Source organism: Equus przewalskii, chromosome X, assembly GCF_037783145.1.
Source record: "Equus przewalskii isolate Varuska chromosome X, EquPr2, whole genome shotgun sequence".
Classification (NCBI taxonomy): Eukaryota; Metazoa; Chordata; class Mammalia; order Perissodactyla; family Equidae; genus Equus; species Equus przewalskii.
In genome coordinates, this window is record NC_091863.1 from 11,415,606 (window position 1) to 11,440,281 (window position 24,676).

Consider the following 24,676-nt stretch of genomic DNA (forward strand, 5'->3'; position numbering starts at 1 on the left):
CTTTTTTTGTACCGAATCTTCAAAACGTGGTATGTATTTTATACTTACAACATATCTCAATTCAGCCTAGCCACATTTCAACTGCTCAATAGCCACATGTGGCTAGTGGCTTCTGCACTGAACAGCACAGATTTAGAGCAGTGCTGCTCAACCTCAGCACTATCGACATTTTGGACCTGATAATGCTTTGCCATAGGGAGCTGCCCTGTGCATTGCAGAATGATTAGCTGCATCCACTAGATGTCAGTAGCATCCCTCCCCCAGTTGTTGCAACCGAAAAGGTCTCCAGACTTTGCCAAATATCCCCAAGTGAGGGTAGGGCAACATTGTCCCCAGCTGAGAATCAAAGGTCTAGAAAAACTAGAAAAAAAATATGTTTGGAATGAATCTTAGGATCATCTGAGAGAAAATTTTCTTTTCACAAGTTAATATTACCATAGTCACTGAACCATGACAGTAGTACTTATAATAATTAAAAGTCTATTCAATTTCCATGTTCTAAATTCACAAAAGGAAGGAGGAGAGGAAGGGGGAGGAGGAGTGCTGGCGTACAGGGAGAGAGGTGGGAAGAAGAAAAAGGAGAGGAGGAGAAGGCTGTTTTTCCAGTATACCTGTGTGCTTATTTTGGGCCCCTGCTCACAGAAATAATCATCAGCCCAGCACTGAGCCCGTCTTGGTGACAGGCATCAACATGGAATTATTATAAAAACCCTGAGGCTCTTGACTGAAAATAAGCTGATGGATGCTTGGGTTGCAACATGCGTCAAACAGGGCCAGTGGGTTTGGGTAGCTGGTAGCACCCAGTGTTGCTCAATCCTGGAATTGTTTCCTTCAAAGAATAGCATTTAATATCAGAAATGATGAGCAATAACCCCCAACCTCTGGGTGCGCTAATCTCTTCCAACATCTGTCTTATCAACCAGGACCTCAGGAACTGGAAGCCTCAATTAACTGTGACATTTTAAAAGTATTCAGCTTTTTTATACATAAAAAAAGGCAAGAAAATCAAAATTATTGCAGAGATTTATTCACGGAAGGAAAGAAAAGAAGAGGGAAGGAGGAAGGAACTAAAACAGGAGCACATCTTGGAATACTTACATTCCTCACCATCTTATTCACCCAGATTTACATGTGTCTGCACGATATTCATAATGTTGACCCTTACATAATTGAAGATCATGACTCTTCAAAAATAGCTTATTATTTTCACTCTACTTCACAGTCTTTTAAAGTTTCTTAACAACAAGAGCTAAAAACGAAAAGGTTTCTGGTTGCCCCTTGCTTAATAGGAATATCAAACTAACCAGGAGTTTCCACTCCCCAAGTGTTCCAGTTCATCAGGGCTTTACTCTAACTGGCTTAGCTCATTTGAAGTGACTGAGAGTCTAGCTGTCGGGCGTCTACACTAGGTACTCTGGGTACAGCAGGCAACAACCTGTTTCTTTCCAAGTATCTTCCCTTGGACAGTTGGGACTACTGGTATAGGAGGAATCTTTCTAGTGGCTCCGGCAGATGTAGTTTGTGGATGGTTTGATGACATGCTCGCCCCAAGCACTTCCGGACACACAGGCGGCAGAGCTGGGAAAGAGCAGACGGGCCTAGGAAGGAATTAAAATGGTGTGAACCTCATGGTAGTGGGGTGGGGATGGGGGTGAAGGGGAGACCAGAGGACTGGAAGAGGCAGAAGCTTTCTAAAAGCTTAAGAGAAGCTGAATCTGTATAGGAATTATAGACCGAAGGAGCAGACACTAAATACACACAAGAGATCATGGTTTGCCCCTCCGGATGGGGACATGTTTCTTTAAGTTGATCCTCCAATGGTCACTGTATTAGCAATACTGAAGAATGAGGCTAACCAGAGGCAAGTTAGAAATGACGTGTGGGGTCTAAAGGGAATGCATTTCATTTATGTATCACATGTGCCAATGAATGTGATATACTGGCCAAGGAGAAAGTGCAAGTGAAGGCACTGAGCATGCAGGACCCTGAGACAGAGCTTCAGAGCAAGGGACAACTGCCGAGAATGTGTCAGCAGGAAGCCCAGCCAGCATGATCACAGAGGCAATGTTAGATGTGCCAGGGGCCTGGTACTCAGGCCTCAGACGCCTCCTGGACCTCCTGGCTCTAGCTGTCCAAGAGGCAGTGCTGGCTGGGTCCCGAGTCATACTTGAAGGGGCCCTCCATTCTCACAAGGATCCTAGCTCAATAGAGGATCTGAAGAAAGGACCCAACTCACTTAGCCCCATTATACTCTGAACCTCAGTCTCAGGGAGTCTCATGGAGTTATCATTCCTATGGCTTTGAGTGACTTGGAGTCTTGAAGGAAAGTAAACTAATGAGAGTCCAAAATATGGTTGAATAGGATGAGTAAGCTTTTGGCTGGAATACCAGTTATACAGAGGCATGTGTAATGTCTCATTATTTCCTAACCTCTCTGTCTCAATAAAGATCTTTTCAAGTAGATCTATATAATTAATAAACTATACAAAGTTTTCCTTTTTAAGAAAATCCTATTGTAACAGCATCTTGCACCCCATGAGAAATGGTGGACTGCATATGCAAATAGCCAGATAACACTTGGGTTGATATTGCCAAGGAGCATCCATGTGATAGTAAGCTACCTGGAGGACCAAACAATCATCCTTAGTTAAAATCTTGGGAAGCGAAAATGGAAAGCATCTTTACCTGTCGCCCAACTAAAGCACCTCTGGAAAACAGTAATGCACACAAATTGTACAGTTTGCCTACGGAAGTTGAGACACCAGAGTGAACTCTGATGGAGCTGGTGTTCATCCTCCTAGAGCAAGCAGCTATATTTATGAAGAGAGAGGACAGAGGAACTTGCTTGTAAGAAATACAAATCCTGGGCCTGGAAACATTTTTGATGGAAGAAAAGAGGAAATGTGACAACAGCTATAAATTATATTCTCAGCTAACAGTCGAAAAGTACCTGGTATTTGCAAACTGGGAGCTGGTAAGGAAGATCATAATTCTTCAAGCGGAGATTCAAATAAAAGAACAATCATTAATGGCATCGACTACTGGAAATAATCTAGACCAGTGGTACTCAAAGTGCAGCCTCAGACCAGCATCGCCTGGGAGCCTGCTGGACACACAGAGTCTTGGGTCCCACCCCAGACCTGCTGAATCAGAATCTGCATTTTAATAACATCCCCAGGTGATTCATATGCACGTTAAAGCTGAAGAAGCTCTGACCTAGAGACTGGTCCCAAAACTATTGAACCAAGCATTCCACCTGAAAGGTATATAAGACATGTGGTAGCTTCACAAAAGGGAACTGGTCAGTGAAATAAAACCCTTTCCCACTAGAAATTGTTCCAGAAGATTCAGCCCTGGGGCATCATAACATTAAGCGTGCACGTTCTGGGGTCAAACTGTTTGGTCAGAGTCCTAGGTCTACTTCTTAGTACTCATGTGACTTTCTGCAAGCCAATCTCTTTATGCTTCTCTTTTCCCATTTGCAGCTGGAATAGCACCAGTTACTATAAAGTTCTCACTGCTCTAGGGTTTTAAGAATTCAGTGAGATTAATCTGTTTCGAATTTAGTTCAGCACCCGACACATGTAAAGCTGAATAATTACTATTATCCTTAATATTCTCCCGAGCATACAAATGATCAATATAGGCTCAGATAATGTTCTCCTTCTGTATGGACATAGCACGGTTCTCTTTTGAATTTGGAATACAGAGCTTTTTGGATGCCCGCCCTGCCTCCTCTGACACCTGTAGTTGCACTAGCCCATGGTGGGGATGAGAGTGAGGCCATGAGGAATGCAGACCCACCTGCTCCCTGATCTGGAGAACACGCAGACAACTTCCCCACTTAGGCCAGTTTCTGAAACACACACTCTGTGTCTACCCTATCACCTCTAACTCAAGTATTTCCAATTTCCCCTGAATTGCCTGCAAATATTGCAAAGCAGAATTTTGGTCTGCTCAGTCATGTGATTATACCAGGATAGACATGGCAGTTCAACCTTTTCAAGGTGAAAACAAAGTTCTATGATTATTTTATTGTTATGGAAAATACACAGCAACATACAGTTGTATGTACATATCCTTTGGCTATAAGTGAATATATACAGTATATAAAATCCCATCTCAGTGATGCTAACACTTGCTGCCTCCCACAATGCCACTCTCAATTAAAAAGAGAAAGAAAAAGGTAAGAAATTCTAGGGATGAGACAGGAAGGAGAGAGAGCAGATGTGTTTATGGAAGAGAAATGGACACCCAGAGCCTCCTTACCTTCACGGAGCAGGAGCGCCTGCTCCACGCTGCTTTTCGGAGCTGCCAGATCAAGTGCACTTTTGCCCTGAGCGTTTCTGCACTTCAGGTTCGCCCCATAGTCTGTTAGTAGGTGGATGACTTCCACACTGGACTGCCTCGCGGCGGCATGGAGAGGAGTGTCCAGCCATTGGCCATGGTCAACACTCGCTCCTTAACAAAGCAGATGGCCACAATTCAACACTAAATGTTAATGCAGAAACACAATGAACCTAAAATATAGTAGCTGTAGATGAAGACATCTTCAATGCCATGACACATGTGACAAATCTTTGAAACTATGTGACTTAGCCTAGAACCTCAGCAACGCCTATTAAGAATGTTTAAAAATATTTTGATGAGAAAAGCGAATAAAAATTTTTAGTCATTTTAAATACTTTTGTTGCTTTCCCATATGAACTCTGTGACATACAAAATTAAATATTTGCAGATCCTTTTACATAGAGCTATTTTGTTTTTTGTCAAAGGATAAAGCTAAGTTTATTATTTATATTATTCAGGGCTCACAAAAAAGATTTCTGAACTACTATAAGGAGTAGTAAATGATGGCAGATAAAAAAGACAAAGAAACATCTTGGAGATAAAAATTCTTATTTAAAGGTAAGAACTCTTATGTAATCTCCACCTTTATGTCAGTGGCTAAGTTTGGGGAATTTTTAACCAAATAATAGTTTCAAGACATTTTACTTTTCCCTGGGCTCTCAGTTTCTGTATATTCCTTTTGAAATTAAAAAATTACTAAATAACTTAGCAGGATTGATCTAAAGTAGTCCATGGCAAATGTCTTGTTTTTACTATCCAGCATCTTCCTGGTAACCACACCTAGATTTCCCTCTGGCGAACCATGCCCTGTGATTTCCCAGGTCATGTTTTTCCAGTGAAGCCAAACAACTGCAGTGTAGACAAATCCGGGCCTAAGCCAATCAGTGCATTGTATTCCCTTGGCCACCATGATTGGTGATTCAAAAAGAGCCAATGAAATACAATTGTTTTTTTCCCCTAGGACTTGTGGGAAAGAGACCCTTGCTCTCTCTTGAGACCAAGGAGAACTATAACAGGTAAATGGAGCCAATATCAAAGGACACAGAACAGAGAAATACAGACACTCATTTCTCTGGAGAAGTTCTGTTTAAGCATTCAAACATCAAATGCTGTTAGAATTTTGTCCAGCCTGGCAAGAACTTCATCTTTGAAGCCATGGAAAACCAACAAAGTTAATAGGTTCTTCTCATGAAAAGATTTCTGGAAGTTACCTAATTCTAGAAGTTTCTTCACACAGTCTACCCTCTGGAAGGTGCAGGCCACATACAGGGGAGTTCCGAGCTGAGGCACTTCTTGGTCAATGTTAACATTATTTGCGAGCAGAATCTCCATGCACTCTCTATGACCTGGTGGAACACAAGATAACCTCGCTCAAGTAAGGGAAATAGTGACTATTCACAGAATTACAGGACTGCTTATCTGGAATGAGCTTTAGAAATAACCTAGTTTTTTTTTGAAGCAGAAAAAAATTTTTCTGAAATCTCCAAAATAAAACCATTAAAAAGAGAAGCATGTCCATGCTTCCCCCACTTAAATTCCTCTTTGCAGCCCTTGAGGTACCTTCAACCACACTAAGGGCTCCAAGGAGCACAGCTGAAATCCCTCTCTAGAATGAAGCCGCCAGTTTACAAATAGACGCTACAAGACCCAGAGGGGTAAATGACTCATCCTATTATTACCCTGAAAAGCCAATGCTCAAATACCAGCCCTGATCCCTCTCCATTACAAATCTCTCATTCTCTTCCTCACTCAGGCATGCAAGACTGGGTGTATGGCCGAGCCATGCAGTAAAATTTCCTTCTTTAGGTTAACCTGGAAGACACTTATGAGAATTAATAAAAAGCCTGAAGTATAGAATAGATTTAAATGCACTTTCAAATTCAGTGGCTAACGAACTACACGAGCAAGTATTCTTCTTAGGGAGTTTGGCCAATGAATAGATAGGCATGATTAATTTGCAGCATATGAATGATTCATTCAGGAGCAAACGCTTCTGAGGTATCGACGGGAGCTTGTAGAGTTTGTTCTCTTCGAAGATTTAAATGTTTCCTTAAAAAATCTTACTATCACCGATTAACTTAACCAACCTTTTCTTTATAGATAACATATAAGTAAGCTTCATCTAAAACCTGCTTGATTTATCACAAATTCTGAATTAAGCATAAATATGCATTAAAATGTACAAATAAGCATTCTGTGGATTCAAACTATTTGTTCACATAAGTAAATATTATACCTGGATTATAGCATCAATGTTGCAAAGTATTGACTCAGACTGACCCAGCTTGTTCATAGAGGTTTAAAGCTGTAAGAATTGAAATAATATCTCATCAGTACCTAAAACTGCCTGGTAGATACAGGGCATCTAATAAACATTTTTGAATAATTCCTATTATTTTTCTCTTTTTTTGCATAAAAAGAAACTGAGCCTAGTTTGAGTTAAATTTAAGTATTCTCAGGAAGTTTTAAAACGAATATATAAAAGTCAAATGGTTAGCACTAATATAATACTGTCTAAAATAATTACTTTGCTATTTATCCTTTCATTCTGTGCATGTTGGTTCCTAACATGCTTTTATGATACAGGAAAAAAGTATGTAGAGACAAGTGAATTCGTGTGTTTATGATAAGTATGTATATATATTTTGTAGACACATAGATACCAAACACTCCATATATAACCATACAAGTACTGCAGAATTACTTAAGTAATTCAAATCATTCCCAATATTTATCCATTTTTAAATGTTTGGATGGAAATGCAAATAGTAAATTAATTTTTATTTCAAATCAATACTAAAAATTTTTTTAAAGACTTATATCATTTCCAAAGTAGACTATTTCCCTACAACTTAAAGGACTTATTTGAAATTTGGGAAATGACCAACATCAGTTATTAATCAATAAATGTTTATTAAATATGTACAGGACATCAAAACCATAGGTATATTGAGATTTTGGCCTTCTGTATCATTTAACTAATCCACTGCAAAAAAAATTCCCAAGTGACATGTTTAATAATCCGGGGCCAATCTTTTAGTATTGTCTGTGGAAATAAACACTTTCATTCCCAATTACACCAGCAAAGATCACTGTTTTATAATGTTCTAACTTCTCCCTTGTATTTCTGCTCTCAATATAAGAAAATAACTCCACTACTGGGCAACACAGAAATATTGCTCTTTGAGTGTGACCTTTGACAAATGGCCTTGGCCTTTCAATGGTATCTTCTTGTTCATGTTTAGACTATGCATGTAGTTTTAAAATTCCTTAAATTTACTCTTTTCCCTCATTTCAAAAGTAACTGAGAACACCGGAGTTAGAGTCAACTTCAAGTTTTCCAATGCCATGCTTTTTAAAGTCGCAACTTCTTTTTCAATAACTAATGACCTTGAAGTCATCAACTTATCTAGAGCGCGTTGATTGTTGTGGACAGTCACATTTAATCTTCCATCAGAGATACTATCAGCCTTGGCTTTCAGACATTTTCATAATTTATTTTATGTTAGTGGTTGATGTTTTATGGGCTTTAGGGGATGAGCTGTTCTTTTCTAGGAAGGACAGAGACACAAGCACAGTACAACTCATGGAAGTCACCCCTGCAGGCTTGATTGCACCAGCTGCCACCAAAACTCCAACAAAGAGCCTCAAGAAAGACCTGCCAAGAGACTGTCCCCAGGAAACCAGGACATCTGAGACAGAAAGCCATTCCCAGGTTATAAGAAGAGCTGTTTTATGCCCCAGTGGTATTTCCTGAAGACTTAGGCAAATTGAAGTTACTGCTATGGGATTTCTAAGCTACACATAGTCTACTGGCGAAGAAGATCTGGGTGATCCTTGCATGATGAACATAATACCATTGACTCATGCAGATTGGGGTGAGTCCACCAATGTTTTGTATGCAATGTGATGGCTCATTTACCTCTCTTCACTGCCTCATGGATGGGTGAAGCCAGGTGTGCCTCGAGCTGGGCCTTGGCTCCAAACTCCAGCAGCACATTGACACATGCAGCACTGCCACTACAGCAAGCATTGAAGAGGGGCGTGGCTCCATGAACCGTCACTCCATTGACCTAATGATGGACAAAGAGACCCAGAGGATTTGCTATTTCATCAACATCTACAAGTATGTATTCCTATGTATCTGCCTGGATAAATTTCCCACGCAGGTGAATGAGTGAGGGAACTCTATATCATCACAGTATTATGTTTTCTAGGGACTAAGTAGCCTATCAACTCTCATCTATAAATAATACCACAAGTGGGACAAAAGGGGCCAAAGCTTTTAAAATGTATTTATAGGTATTTCAGAGCTTCTGAGGGGCCTCCTAATCATTGAGGAGTGGTCCTGTGAGGTGGTTAAGAACATGGCCTCTGGAATCATTAGCTTGGGTTCAAATCGCAGCTCTCTATTTGTTCAGAGATCTTGACTGAGATACTAACTTTCTGTGCCTTGGTTTTCTTACCTGTAAAATAATGGTCATAAAAGAAGCTACCTCATGAGGTTAATTTGGCGGATCAAGCTAGTTACTATATGTTAAATACTTAGAACATTGTCTGGTGCCCGGTAAGCATTCAATAAATATTTGCAATAACAATTTTTCCATTTTCCATTAATATGGAGCTGACTCGCCCTCCCAATCATGAACAAACATGGCAGGAACCAAAAGTACTTGGAGAAACCAGCGAGTTTAAGGTCCCAAAATCTGTGCTTGCAAAGAATCTCCTCAGCAATTGCCCACAGTTCTGTCTTTCTCACCACAAATTTCTTTTCCAGTCTACTATAATCCATACAAACTGTATATGCGAGCAGTGACTCCTAAAGAGATCATGACCAAGACAAAGACACAAAGAAAATAGCCATCAACATGGTGTTTCCAACCATCCTCAGTGCCTTCTAGGGATGTGGGAGGCATGTGAGAACCAGCACAGCTGGGAGGCATCTTTAAGTATTAGCAATGGCTAGGAAAGAACATCAGCGGACCAAGGCATTCTGGTGGGGAGGCTCTGATAGGATTGACATGTAGGACAAGGAGGGTTTGATGTCAAACCACTTTGCCTCAACAACTAAGGATAGATGCTTGCGATAATCAGGATCCCAAATTTCCTTGTTTCAGAAACAAAAAAGATACTTCTCTACAGTGCCAGGATAGCCCCCGTTAAATTGGAAGTTAAAGATGAGATGCTAAGATGGCAGAGACAGACATGGACTGGAAAAAATGTGGGTAAATTTATACAATCTAGGGATTTCTGATTTACATTTTTTTACTGACAAATACTTGGTGGAACTTGTTTGATTTGTTTTTACTAGGCATCACCCTCATCCTCAGTCCAGGAAGTCATCTGATTTGGTTTCCTGTAAGTTTCTCTCTCAGTTCAGGGCAGCAAACATTTACTGAGCACCGATTAGGCAACAATGTTTTGGAAACACAGGCGGGTAAGACAATTGCCTCTCCTTGAATAGGTTGAATTCTAGCAGGCAAGACAAACAAAAAAAGAGAGAATTTTGACACAGCACCTCAGTCACCCCTTGAAAAGAGGGAAGAATTTAAAAATAAGATAAATTTTGTAGTTTTTCAATGTATTATTTATTAGAAGCTCATTTAGTTTGATAATATTGCTCATTTTGGTTTAGGGTGTTGAATTAAGAGTGGTTTTTTGCTGTCGTTGTTCTTTTAAAATGTGTTCTTTTTAATGTTTTACAATAAATTTTCCAAGATTGGTTTTCAAATTACTTTAGTTCAAGTTGATTTTTTTTCTTTTTTAAGATTGGCATCTGAGCTAACAACTGTTGCCAATCTTTTTTTTCTGCTTTTTTCTCCCCAAGTCCCCCCAGTACATAGTTGTATATTTTAGTTGTGGGTCCTTCTAGTTGTGCTATGTGGGACGCCGCCTCAGCATGGCCTGATGAGAGGTGCCATGTCCGCACCTGGGATCCAAACCAGCGAAACCCTGGGCCGCTGAAGTGGAACACTTGAACTTAACCACTCAGCCACGGAGCTGGCCCCCAAGTTGATTTTTTTAAGTCAGCATCACAGTTCTGAAAGATTCCTGTGAATGACCTTATCTGAATGTTCGTACATGGGCATAGAGGCTGAAGAGAGGGGTAACCAGCAGTGTCTTCCTGACCATTCAGGAATATGAACGTGGATGGGGCCCGACCCTCAGTGGGTAAGCAGTCTGGAAGGTACTATCTCTTTAGACCTAGCAGTTGCACCTGGGCAGACAGACTCACAGGGGCAGGGGCAGTACTCACATGGGCGCCATTTTCCAATAAGGCTTTAGCACAGGCCACGTGACCTCCAAGGCACGCCTCATGGAGAGAAGAGACTCGGTTAATTGTCACAAGGTTCACATTGACACCCTACAATTTGGAGAGAAGTGGGTTAAAGGCTGCTTTAGCAATAGCAATAAAACCAACGTTGTTGGATGTATTTCTGAAGTGTTCACAGTCCGTGGGTATCATATTAGCACCATATAGAGAGGGGTAGAGGTCACAACCAGAGGAGTCTAAGAATTACAGCAGGGAGCCTCAAATTCATTTATTTAACAAATGTTTAGTCAGCATTCTAGGCCAGGCAACCTGCTAGTACCTGGGTCTTCAAGGCTTATGACATGGGTTTCTCTCCTCCAAGAACCTAGTGGGGAGACAGAAATGGCAAAAAAAAAACCCAGCAAGAATATTGCTATACTGGAAGCATGTTCAAATTTCAATTGGGAGCGTGAGGTATCCTTCCATCTGGCTTGGGGAATAAGAGAAAACTTTGCAAGTGAGGTGGTATTCAGCTAAGGCTTGAAGCATAAAACATTTCGAGCTAAGAAGGCAAAGAAAAAATATTCCATCAGGAAGGAACAGCATATGCATACAGGAAGCAACTAGGTAGAAGCAACTAAGCAGGGCCACAGTTGGCTAGTTGAGTATTTCTGGATCAGAAAGAGCCCACACATGACGGAGGCAGAAGAAGAAAGGGGAAGTAGGAGATGAGGGGAGATGAAGGACGACAGTGAGCTGTAGTCAGATTGTTAAAGGTCTTTATTTCCAAACAGGGGGTGCATGTCTCATAGAGAATGAGGCACCTTCCAAGTCCGTTAGGCCGTAGAAGGTCTAGAGCTAATGCATTAGACGTTTTAGGAAAAGCACACTGGTAGCACAATGGAGGGTTGCTTGGAGAGGTAGAGATGTGAGACTGAAGGAAGGAGCCATGAAGACATTGGTCTGAGTCCAGGCCCGAGCTGATATGGGCCTGATATGGGAGTGAACAGCAGTGGGTATGAGAAGTAGGTGATGGGGTCTCAAGAAGTTCAGGAGGTAGAATTGGATTTGGAACAGGAGAATGACTCCCAGGCTTAAGAGTAGAAAGTAGATAGTGCCCTTAGGATTCATATGCCGCGGTAGCAGCACTGCTGTCTGCCTCACTGCACTGTGTGGAGAGGCCTCTGAAGTACCAGGGTCTGGGGCCAGGGGCTTCTCCTGACCCCATCTCCCTACCCAGGCCTAGCATATTCCCCCTCTCCATGCTGCTGTGTCCACCTTCCTCATCTTGGAGTCTATGTGGTAGATGACAGGATCAACCTAGCTGCTGGCGAACTCAGACTTCACGCCCCGATTTTAAAAACTTGGCCCTTACCATTTTCTCCCATAATTACCACTTTCTATCTGTGAAAGGAATTAGGTCGATCCTTGTGAGCCGAGTTGTGCTTTTGATTCTCTGCGTCATAACTGACCCACTGAAAGCTTTCAAAACCTAGTGCATGACCCTGGACCCCAACCTCTAACCCAAGTTCCCACCATCTCCTGCCAGACCTCGTGGCCCTGGGTGCCTCCCTGCTGTGACCAGCAACTGAGACTTCCCACTATTGCCTGTCCCTTCAGCTTAGGGCCTCTCTAAGCCTCCCTGGTCCTGTCCATTTTCAGGTCCTGAATATGACCTCATGACTCCAGAGCTGTGCTACATATTTCAAATTGAATTCCTAATACAATTAGAAAAGCCTTTTCCTTTTCCCACATAAGATTTCAAGAAAATAAGTAAAACAGGCTAATCCACAAGGTGGCAGCAATATGCTAGAAAAAACTCTGATCCAGCGCAAACTCGCAGAATCCCTGGAATTGTGGGAATGTGTTGCTGGACAGGCCTGAAAGACCATCTAGAGTGAATCACCTTCATTGTGCTTGAGAAGATGGAGAAGCAGAAAGTTCAAATTATTAGTAAGACTTGAGGCTCCCCAGCTGTGGGTGACAGCCAGCATGCTAATCAGGAGCTCCTGATCCTCAGTTAAATGTTTTACTCACAGCACACGACACTATCTTAATGCGAAATAAAGTAAAGAATAAAGTAGAATAATACATTTTTGGCTAATGTATACGGGTAAAGAAGTGGGAGTGCAGTAAGAAAAAGTTGAACTTCTCTATGAAGAATGCTCCTTACATATTTAAGCCTACTATAGAAACCAACACGCTTATGAAGTATAGTTAAAAATAAAGTGCCAAATGCAATGTGGTATCTGGCTTGGATCCTGGAAGATAAAAAGGACGCTGGTGGGAAAACTGGTGTAATCCCAATAGCGTGTAGTTTAGATAGTGGTATTGTACCAATGTTAATTTCTTATTTTGGACTAAAGTACCACGGTTATGCAAAATGTTAACACTAGGGGAAATTGGGTGAAGGGTATACAAGAACTCTGTATCATCTTTGCAACTCTTCTTTAAAATTCTTCAAAAATAAAAATGCTTCTTAAAAATACTAATAAAATCATTGAGGTCGGGGGCTGAGAGTGAGGAGGTGGATGCAAGACTTTTCACTGTGTACCTTTTTATATCATTTTACCTTTTGAACTATGTGAATATACTACATATTAAAAATAATGAAATCAAATTCAAAGTGTTTAAAAATGAATAAGCAAGTGATAAAATCAAGTACAAAGCCTATTTGATCATTACTGGCAGGACTGTTTTCCTTTTGTCTCTTTCTTGAGAAGTAACACAACTCATCAAGGAGAAAAAATGGCACGTGCACACACAAAAAGCAGTGTGCCCAGCTGTTTAAAGTCAAAATGGTATGGAAGCCAGGTTCAGTGGTACCTAGGATGTGGAAAAAAGGTATAATGACTCACCTCCTCTGTACACACGTGGACTCTAAAACAAACAAAGCAAATGGAGTGTGTAAATACTTCCATTCATTTCATGAATATTTACTAGGCTGCTATTGATTGTTCAAGGTGCTAGGGACAGAGTCATAAAAAAAATAAAGTAGGCTTCATAACTAAGACTTTCGTAAATCTTCCCCAAAGAGTAAGATTCACCCATTTGTCAAGCTATTTTAATGTTTGCTCTTGAAATAGTGTGTCATTGGGGTAGCAGCCTCTAAGATGGCTCCCAGCAATCCCTGAGTCCTGGTGTTGACTCACTTGTGTAATCCTCTCCCCTTGAGTGTGGGCTGGATTAACTGACTCACACCTAAGGAACAGAATATGGCAGAAGTGATGGGATGTCACTTTGGAGATTAGGTTATACTAAGACTTCCTTCTTAGGTACTGTCTTGTGCTCTCTCTGGGAGGAGCCAGCTGCCATCTCATGATGAAGCTCTACGGAGAGGCCCATGTGGCAAGGAATTGAAGCTTGCCAACAACCACATGAGTGAGGTTGGAAGCACATCCTCCCCCAGCTGAGCTGTGAGATGACTGCAGCCCTGGCTGATACTTTGAAGCCCGAGAGAGACTGAGCCAGAGCCACCCAGATAAGCTGCTCCTTGGTCCACAAAAGCCATGAGAATCTAAGTATTGGTAGTTTTCAGCCACTGTGTTTTGAGTAATTTGTTACAGAGCAATAGCTGACTAACGCAACTTCAGTGCTGCTGCTACTAAGGCATACTGGAAGAGTATAAGGTGAGCTGGTGCAACACAAATTTGAGGGCATCCCCCATCAGCCTCACAGGTAAACTTTCTCTGAAGCAAAGGAAGACCCAGAAGGGGAAGGATAGAACTGGGCAGAAAATGAGCCAGCTCCCCAACAAAGGAGAGGCAGGAACCACAAATGCTGAGCTGTGAGAGGACACATACACCTAGAAGGCCATGCTGGGACCTAGATGTGGGCAAGCAAGACCTCTGCTACAGTCAACGCTAATAAAACGTGATGCTTGATTATGGCACGAGCACAAAGGATCAAGTCTTCAGTTTACTTACTTGTGCAATTAAAGTTTTAAGGGCCAGTAAGCGCCCCTGGGCCGCGGCTTCATGAAGTGGGGATCGATCAGCCCAGCAATCTGAAACACAAATCAAGCTCAGAGTCAAGGTCTGGAGTTTTCTTCCTCCAGCTTGTTCATGTGCTCACCCACAGTGAGAGGAGATTAGGGGGAAGAGGAGGGAAGCTCGTACTATGCATCAGGCTCTCTCGTCAGCCACTTTCAGGGTGACAAGCCCTTGAGCGTATGGTCCATTAGTTTGGTGGTGTGTGTGGAGAGGGAGAACAGACCATCTGTCAGGTGTTTCAGGAGCAGTTTTAACAAGAAATACATTTAGTTCAAATAAATATTGCCCAGTGTTGAATCCGATAACTCTAATTAGGGCAAAGCTGGTCAGTGAGCTTCCCTACTCTCATCTTTCCCCTGCCTCTCACCCTCACCCCTACCCTACAGACCCAACATGCTATACACCATGAAGGACACTCTAAGGGATCGGGGAAAATGGTTTTGTTCTAAATTTCCTGGGTAATCGTCTCTGTTTCATTTTTGGTAACGGAGCATATCTATCTATTATCATAATGCAGAATGTCATTTTTCAGATGACATGATCCTCCAAAAGTTTTTTGTGGGCAGCTGAGCATGATGGCTAAGCATGGGGCCAGTGAAGCCACACTGCCTGGGTTCAAGTCCCACCTCAGCCATTTTCCCTGCCAATATGGACAAGTTACTAAAATTATTCAAACCTCAATTTCCTGATCTGTGAAATAGAGATATAGCAATCTAGTGTTTAGCAAGTGCTTTGGTCTCTAAATAGGCCAATAAAATACATCCATGATGTTAGGTGCTCAAGATAACTTATGATTAACAAGTACACATGGTAGGGCAGTGCTCTAAGGAACAGCCTCAGAACTGCTTTACGAATCTATTTTTCTTGTAATTGCTTATCAGCAAAACAGCTTAAATGAGCATTTGAGAAGTAACCCTCTACGAAACCTGCCAGAGGGGCATCATTTGTTTTGGAAGACAACCTACTCTGGTTTGCAAAATTTGGGCATTCTTTGCTCTTCATACACTAAGTAGCATGTAATACAATGTGGATTTAACACAAAGGGTTCATCTTATCAACATTTTCTAGGTGATCCCGGTGGTGTTAAGAATCCAGATTTTCCCATATTTGCAACCTTGGCAAAAACAATCCCACCAAAGATGGAATTATGTAAATTTGAAATAGTTCAAGGCCTCAAAGAGAGTGTGAACTTTTCCAATGGATTAGAACCAGGGCTATAAACATTTCCATAAGCCCTCTTCTTATACTGAAACTCAATTTTTATCGTTTCTAACGCTTTGGGTTATGAAAAGGGAGAAAGCTAGAATGAACTCTACAGGGTTGTACTGAAATTGGACCAATTGGTATGAAAATGTGATTTTCAATATATGTGTATATATAGAAAGACAGTGCCTACAGAAATATCTATGGGCTGAAGGTGGTATCTGGTGATCTATCTGGTGAGATCTTTATCTATATATCTATATCTATATATATATATCTATATCAGTACAGTGCACTGAGTAAACCTAAACCAGGACTCCTTGTAGAAATGGCTGATTCCAGGAGGTGGGCCAGGAAAAATATAAGATAGGACCCAAACACCTTGCAGAAAGTAAGGAAGTACTCAGTGAATGATGGGAAATGTCAAAAAGACACAGAAGCTGGCTTGAAGGGGATTCGACTGGCCGAAAATGGGACAATCTGTACATCAAAATAAAGAATGATAGTAAGAGATTATACTCTATCAAATAAAATAGGAATCTATAAGTCCTCATTGATACAAATGAATATATAAATAGGGAAAAGAGAAAGCTCTTCTTCATAGTAGAACACCTACTTAGAAATGTAGAAGAAATGACAGAATCTGCCTCAAATTATCTCCTCACAAAATAATTACTAGTTATAAGGGGAACAGTGGTAACTTTACAGTAGAACAAAATTGTAGACACCACCTCACCCAGGGGATCAAAGTTAACATCAGAAGTGACAGAACAAATTGGCACATTGTGCCATTTGATGGAACGCGATGAGCAACATCACGTGCTATGGGAGGGCATGCGATGAAAAGAACACACTATCGCTTCTGTGATATTCCTGCTCACAATGCATAACCCGAATCTAATCATGAGGACACTGCGAACCAACTCAAACTGAGGGACATTCTCCAAAATAATTGGTCCATAACCAGTTCAAGGAAGGACTGAGGAACTGTTCCAGATTGAAGGAGGCTGACAAGACATAACATCTAAAGGCAACCTGTGTGCCTGGATTGGGTCCTTTTGCTTTCAAGGGCATTATTAGGACAGTTGGGTAAACACGAATGGGGCCTCTGGGCGAAGAGAAGTAGGAATTCCTTACTGCTCTTGTAACTTCTCTGTCATTTTGAAATTAGTTTCAAAATAGTGTGTGTATATATATATATATATATATATATATATACGTACTTATATATACATATATATATAAAATCACTGGTGATTCTGCACTCTGATATGAATGTGTAATGCTTTTATAATAAGAAAAACAAATTAAAGTTTTAAAATGAAAATATATTGCATTTGTATTTCCACTTGTTCCTGAGTCAAAGTTGATGAGTGGAATATTTTTAAATCTCTTTGGACATTTATAATTTGCATAAGCTGGAAATAATAAGATAACGTATGCATATAATCCTCAGTTAGTCAGCCTTGCTTTTCTTCTAATACATCTCTATCTCATTCAATATGAAACGTGCATCAGACATGTTGCCCCCTTGCCGCATCAGTCTTGGAAATGGGCACAGGCACCAGGGTTGTGAGCATGGTCTTCATCCATGGACGACAACTCAGCACCCTCATCAATGCAAGAAGCAAACTCACAGCCATGGCTTTGTTATTCTTTTGTTCTAATAATAGCCAGTGAACCTGAGTCACCTAAAGGTACTATAAGTATTTGATTCAAAAATAAAAATAAAAACAAGATTTAAGCGGTAACTTGCTATTATTAACTTAGAATATCAACATGAAATGGCTTTATTATTTCTAAAACTTTCCTCCAAGTGGGTTGTGGTGTCCCCTTTCCTTCTGGGAAGCAGGAAGCTTAACCACGTCTTCATCCTATTTCTAGGAACTTTCTATTACTCCTCAGTCCCATAAGACCCACTCCATGCACACAACTTGGCTAGATCTCACAAACCTAAGGTTATGTGAAGGAAGCCAGACACAGAGGAGCATGTGCTGTGTGATTCCTTTCTATAAAATTCAAAAGGAAGCAAGATTCACCTTGGGTGTTGGGAGGTAAAAGGACCCCCCCGGAGGAGGGGCGGGGGCTGACTGGAAATGGGCATGGTGGGGGCCTTGCTGAAAATAATATGCAGTTTCTTGCTCTTGGGGGCTAGTACCTGATTGAGTTCACTTTGTGAAAATTCATCCAGCTGTTCACTTAGGATTTCTGCACTTGTATTTACATCATACTTCAATAAAGAGATTTTAAAAAGACCAGTCTACCAGTCAATCCACTTTAAAACTGTAATCTCCGCTCCTCTGCCCACTCCCAGGGTAGGGTATGGCCCTCTATACCGCCCCAAGCAGCTAAAGCTGGAAGAGTGGCATATTCTCATACATGTCCCCACTTCCTTCTAGGTGCCAGCTCCTCTGGCGCCTTGGGGATGGGGAGAAGCAAGAGGGACAGAGAAAATGTTTCCCCAGTTAACTGGAAGAAGAGGCCAGTCCTATTTGCTCAGCCTTAACTGCAGGTCTCACTCCTGGTCTGCGGGCTTGCCGCTCACACCAGGGCTCACTGCCAGGCCCCTTTCCTATGCACCAGCATTTGACCACCTCTCCTAGTGTCCGCCATCAATGCAGCACCCTCTGATGCCTGAGGTTGTGGTGAGCCTGTAGGGCCATCTTCCATTCCACCAAAAGAGAGGGAATGGTGGCTTGTCCTGGGCTTCTCTCTCACCATGCCATTGCTTTCCAATTCTCTTTTCTCCTATTTGAGTAGCACAGGGGGCAGTTCAGTGAGCTGTCTGCCTATGCAGACTTCCAACTGAGAGTGAAATAGCAGGCTCCCCTCTTTTCAGGTGCCCCTTATCCAAACTTGTATTTCTCCTGGAGCCCCCATCCTTTGGCTTTCAAGAAAGGAGGGAAGGGAAGAGCCTTGCTTCATGAGCCGGAACACCCCAAATGCCTGACAACCCCTTTACCACACAGGAATAGATATGACTTCTCGTAAGTGGTGGAAATAGGACTGAAATCCAAAGTTTTGTGATTTCAGAACACACCCTGTTCTGGCTTTAAGAACTATTGGTTTTTAAATTCTGCATATCCTCATGGTAGATTTACTTGTCTGGGATGTTTTGCTATATCTACCTTATCTCTATAAATAATGTGAAACAATTCAATTGTATTGCCTGCAATGTAGAAATCATTTTTGTTTCCCAACTGGAAACAAAGTCACTCTCCAGGACGTCACCTTTCCAGTTACATTGTTTTCCAGCAGTTGGCTTCAAAGGACCTTGAAGAGTTTTCACACAAAACCCTTTACCAGAAACTCTGCCACGGTGGGCTCTCCTGTTTTTCCGTTCTTAATTCTCAATGCACAGTCTCTCACTCTTATCATTCTTGTCTTGCAAATTAAAGCTAATTGTGAGAAATTAAGGATAAAAGTTATTTGGCAGCTAGGGAGTTTTTCCATTCCTTTCGGGAAATATGCAACTAAGCTCTCCAAATAAATGAATGCTTAAGTAGGAATCAATCATTCTTTTCTAAGGCAGTCTATTTTTAGTTATTTGGCAGACTGCCTGTGTCACAGGGCTGCAAGCACACTATGAAGATAGTTTACCCTACAAATATGTTTACTTGTTCCTGATGAGGTGTATGGAAAATGTTCAAGCACTTTTTCATTCCTCCCTTTGACTTTTTCTCAGAATGTGATTGATATCTCCAGTTCTCAGACTCTCTGAATAACAATTGGATGACAACTTCCAAAACATACATTTCAATGACAACATCGATTCAGATAGAACACAGTTGTCTGAGTTCCAAGTATTTAAGACAGAAATCAATTATTATTTTTTTGCAATTTTTGCCCTTCTTAATTCCAACAAGTATTTGAGCTTACTGGTTTATTTTTAATTTTAAAAAAATCACCTAGCTGGTTATAATCTCTAGTGCACATGGAACAATCTTTATTCTCTTTATTAAGTTCCAAAATGACATGGAGCAATATCTTCTCCTGTAGCATTTATCAAAGAAAAAGAAAACTCAAAAAGAATTTCAATGGTGAACCAAAATATAGGCAAGAGTCTAGCAGAATTAGTGATATTGCTTTTTAAAGTATTTGATTTTTTTTTTGCAGGGGAAGATTCGCCCTTCACTAACATCTGTTGCTAATCTTCCTCCTTTTTTCTCCCCCTCAAAGCCCCAGTACATAGTTGTGTACAGCTGTAAGTTCTTCTAGTTCTTCTATGTGAGCTGCTGCTACAGCATGGCTACTGACAAACCAGTGGTGTTATTCTGCGCCTGGGAACCAAACCTAGGACACTAAACTTTAACTGCTAGGCCATTGGGGCTGGCTAAGACTTAGTGATATTCTAAGTCAAACAAAGGTAGTTAGGGAAAACCATATTATAACAAATTTCCTGAGATATCTAAAATATTATAATAAAAGTGAGTTAAAATGCATACTCTAGAACACTCAGTTCTGGTCAGGAGATGAAGCACAGTCAATAAGCATCTTTTTGTAGTTTGTTAGAAAGAAGGTCCCTTTGAACCCATCAGGAGCAGGAGAGCTGAGCTAAAGGTGACAGGCGGAGCGGCAGAGCCCCTGTTGAGGACTGGTTGTCCCAACTTGGGAAAGCCAGCAGGCACCTGTGGTATGTAACCACTCAGAGGGGGGTTGGGCCAAGGCTTGAGGAGACAACCGGCAAAACCGAGCAAGAGTAGAAGGCTAGGGAAAGGACTGGGCAAGAACGGATGAAAGGCAGGAAAATCCTGTCGGAACGGGAAGGATAGGAAAAAGGAGTCAGGATGATGAGGCAGGGAGAGGTGCGGCCACCAAATCAAGGTCAGTCCTTTGAATTGAGAGCAAGGACAACCAACTTTAAGTGTGACACTTAGAATAGAACTAATCTTTTAGGCTTAGTATAAAATAGCCATTTTTTTAAAAAAGGGTACAATAGTCCCACAATCTCTTATCTGCAATTGTAAAATGTCCCAGATTCTAAAAACCAAGTTCTTTCCCAAGTTTGATGCAAACTCCTTTGGCAGCAAAACATGATCAGGACTTAGGTTAAGCCATTTATTACTTTTATTTCTATTTTTCACTTAGTGTGAATATTTATATGTTCACTATAGAAATATCAAAATGTTTGATTATGGGTGGCAGCTCCTGGCCCTGCTGGGAGTGCTGTGTAATATACAGTATACACAGTTGTGTGATCTTTATAGTATCCCCAAAAACTCCTGAATTCTGAAACACATCTGGCCCAAGGGTTGTGAATAATAGATGATCAACCTGTATCTGCACTTTATTTTTATCAAGTTTGATGACTAAGTCACTCTACTAAATATAGCTCTAGTTCTGGCCAAATTAGCAAAGGTTGAAAAATCATACACCATGTCTCTTGGGAGAAAGACAGTGCCTGCAGAAACATCTATGGGCTGAAGGTGGGGTTCGGTGATCCATCTGGTGCTCTAGATGGAATGCCAAGGGCCAATGACAATGTGTCAAACTTTAAAAAGTATATATATTATTGACAAATTACACAAAGAAGCCTGAAAAAGCAAAACTAGTAACAGCCAACCATAGCTTAACTCAATTCTGATGAGTTATCTACAAATATAACAGTTTAAGCCACAAAGACATATCGAATGATGTATTCTAGAATGTGAAATTTCAGAATAAAAAATAATTTTCCAAAAGACTTTACGGCCAAAAAAAAGATATTTAATGAGGGATATGATGCTAGGTGTAGCTTACAAAAGGAAGAGTGCCAGGACCTGTGACAGGCTAAACTCTGCCTGGCTGAGTTTTTTACTGCCCTCCCCTTGTTTTTGACAGGACTGGTGATAGTTTATAGGAACATAATATGCTATTGGAATCAAGAAATTTAACCTTGGGCTGAGACTTTTCGAAGTCAATTAGCTAACTTACTGATTAAACGTCACATATTTTCCCAACAAACATTTGTCTGACCCATGAGCAGCAACGATAATTTCTGGTTTGAGTTGCACACTTGCACAAAATTCTATTCTTGATTTCTACTACATCTAGCTTTAAGTATATAGTGTCTGCCTGCTGACAGTGTCAAAAGAAGAAACGCTGTTAGAATCATGTAAAAACCACTGTTTCTGGCATGTTACTGCCTACATTATTAAAGAAAGCCTTATTTACCCAATCTAGATATACTCTCTATTATATGGGTGTGTGAGTGTGTGTGTATACATATACATATAGAAAGGAGATTAAACTGAGAAATTAACATGCTCTATTCTGCCCCCTGCCTCCTGTTAATGATAATCGAAAAATACATTTTTTCCTTTATAACACCACGCTACTTGCAAATTAAATCAATTCTATCCTAGGAGCTTAAACAAGTAAAGATATTTGAGCTAAAGAATGAATGAACTCTATTTAAGAGACTTGTATTATGGCTCCAGACTTAAATTTGAACCATGCTTACATGGGTTTTGACTATCATAAAAACTTTGTATGACTGTACTTAATTAAGGACCACAAAGACAGAAGTAATGCACACGAGCAACAGGAGAAAACATTTTTAACATGCTCTTGCCAATATTGACTTTGTTGAACTTTACTTAATTTAAACCATGAGGACGATGTATCTATGAGAATACCAAAACAGTGTTACCGAAACTTTTACAAAGCTCCTGCCCAGATTTACAAATTAAATTAGAAAATAGCTTTTCAGATCATGCTTAACTTGAAACTAAAGATAAACATATTTTTTTAACCACTCTAAGCAACATACCTCCCTGAAATGTGTGACAAATATAATCCCCAAAAGAAATCTCTTTCCGGAGTCCAGGCCGCCTGACACTTTCTGAAACTTCAAGATTCTTCTCATTTTCCCCAGTTACTTGAAGCATTCTGATGCTTCGTCCTTGGAGGTCTTATTTCTTTGGAAAAGACTGCTGTTACCTAGTGTCTTCAAAGTTGTCTAGTGTATTGGAATCGCATAAGGCTATTTTGAAAGAGAATCCTGTATGCAAATTGAAACGGATACTAGATAAAGAATGATGTAATCCTGGAACCCCTATGAACACTAAAAATACACAGGGAAATTCTGAACTCTGTTTATGAATAAATACTCCTCTATCAAGTGACAATCCTAGCAGCTTCAAGGATATCTGATTCACTTACTTTTGTAGCATCTCACTACAATTCAGGTGAATCATTTCTGGAAAGAAATGGAGACTAAATTCTACAAAGCATGAGACTTTAAAATGTTTTACCCAAATGTTGGCATTTCATATCATAACCTTTGTTTGCAGTGCTTTGCGTGGTGCCACCTATAAATGGGTTTAGTGAAGAGTTTTTCCTGACAGTCACTAGTGGCGAATCAATTTGAATTGCAAATGACAGCACAAAAAAATATGTATATACAGCATGCCACATTTGCTGCTTTAAATCAAATTTATTGGTCATTCTGTTTCCTGAGGAAACAATCTTATTAGAAGGCATTGTTAAAGATTGATTAAAAATATTAAAGAAAATAATCCTATACAAGTAATTCTTTTGGTTAGTAGAAATGAGATGTCTCAAGATACTCTTAGAAAGCCACTACTCTATTTACTTCTTAAATAATAACTGCTAATAGAACTGTTAACTTGCAAAAAACAAAGCTGAAAATCCTTCACAAATTGGTGCAGTCAACACCATTTGCTACATGAGATAATAATTTTTTAAAACTACCCACTCAAAGCCAAAGTATAAATAAAATCTGCCTTCCAGAAACATTATTCATATGAATTATCTAGAAGGTTTTCTTTAAAGTACTGGGAACAAATTCATGTATTTTTACCTGAAATTCCACCATAGATCTCTTCTGCTATCCTAGCCGCTTCTTTTCTGTTTCCTTTGACGATATAGAAATGGGTTAGGAGAGCCAAAAACACTTTAATTAAAAGCTTGAAGAAAAAAAAAGTAGCAAACATTGTAATGAAAATGTTTTTAAAGCCATAGAAAACAGGACCGTCTTCCATTTTGGCTTACACTCCGCATAGGTTCTTGGGACTGCAAAATTTCACTGAGTTATAATTGGTATCATATGACATCTATTTTAAACCTTCTAGTCCTCGGTGCTCCTATTACGGAGAACTCAGTTTGTAGCCTGGAAGCTGTGATTTGGCGACTGCATGTGCTGACATTCACGGCAATGTTAAATGAACTAAAGAAACTGCCTTCTAACCAGAAACACCCAATAGTTCCAAACCTACATTCCTCAATGCTATTTAACAAACAGGATCCATATCCAAACCTTTTTTGTTCCTAAATCCCCTTTTGGTATGTTATGTTGGAAGGCAGGATGAGAAAGATAAAACAAACTTCTCAGATCCCAGAGGGACAAAGCAAGTTGTTTGAAGTTCAAAGAAGTCCAAATACAACCTATGCTCTTGGTGTGAAGTGCTAGCTCCTGGAACATTTCATTTTCTCTTCATTCTGAGGTTTATGGGAGACAAAGCCCATATCGAGAATATAACCATTAAAAAAGACCATTTACTCACTCTAAGGCAGTATTTAATAAAAGGCCCATCTTAGATGCCTCTCCAAGTGGAAGTGTCAGACTGGAAGCATGAGACCACTAGCTGTAATAGTTTCATCAGTGACAAGGTCCCCTAGTAAAGCTCCTGATCATTCCCTTTCCATTTCCACTGTCAGTAAAGATGGTACCTCTTTCTGGAAAATGTGGGCTATCCTTGATCATAGAAGACTTATAATGAAATGGATGAAGAAAATACCCTAGGTTCTGGGTGAAGTATCCAAAGATTCTATGAATTAATACCTTTCTCATCGGAAAATACTCACTTATAGCCCTAACTGTTCAACATGCATCAGCTGGCCAATACAAGTGAAGTTGATTTATTTTAAATTTTCT

At 40.4% G+C, this 24,676-nt stretch overlaps 1 protein-coding gene across 4 annotated transcripts; it reads right to left on the minus strand.

Moving 5' to 3' along the window:
* Nucleotides 1–1,005: 1,005 nt before the first annotated feature.
* Nucleotides 1,006–23,857, minus strand: ASB11 (ankyrin repeat and SOCS box containing 11). 4 transcript variants are annotated; one of them, XM_008540310.2, is made up of 7 exons: nucleotides 23,603–23,857; nucleotides 14,530–14,609; nucleotides 10,607–10,714; nucleotides 8,273–8,423; nucleotides 5,562–5,696; nucleotides 4,270–4,461; nucleotides 1,006–1,598 (listed from the first exon to the last, which is right to left on the minus strand). In XM_008540310.2, exons 1-7 carry the CDS (start codon nucleotides 23,781–23,783, stop codon nucleotides 1,474–1,476), a joined length of 972 nt encoding a protein of 323 aa, XP_008538532.1. In that variant the 5' UTR covers nucleotides 23,784–23,857; the 3' UTR covers nucleotides 1,006–1,473. The 4 variants fall into 4 exon arrangements, with proteins under 4 accessions (XP_008538532.1, XP_008538533.1, XP_008538534.1 ...); XM_008540311.2 differs by having other exon boundaries at nucleotides 10,607–10,663; nucleotides 23,603–23,831; XM_008540312.2 differs by lacking the exon at nucleotides 23,603–23,857 and adding an exon at nucleotides 22,550–22,911.
* Nucleotides 23,858–24,676: the final 819 nt, after the last annotated feature.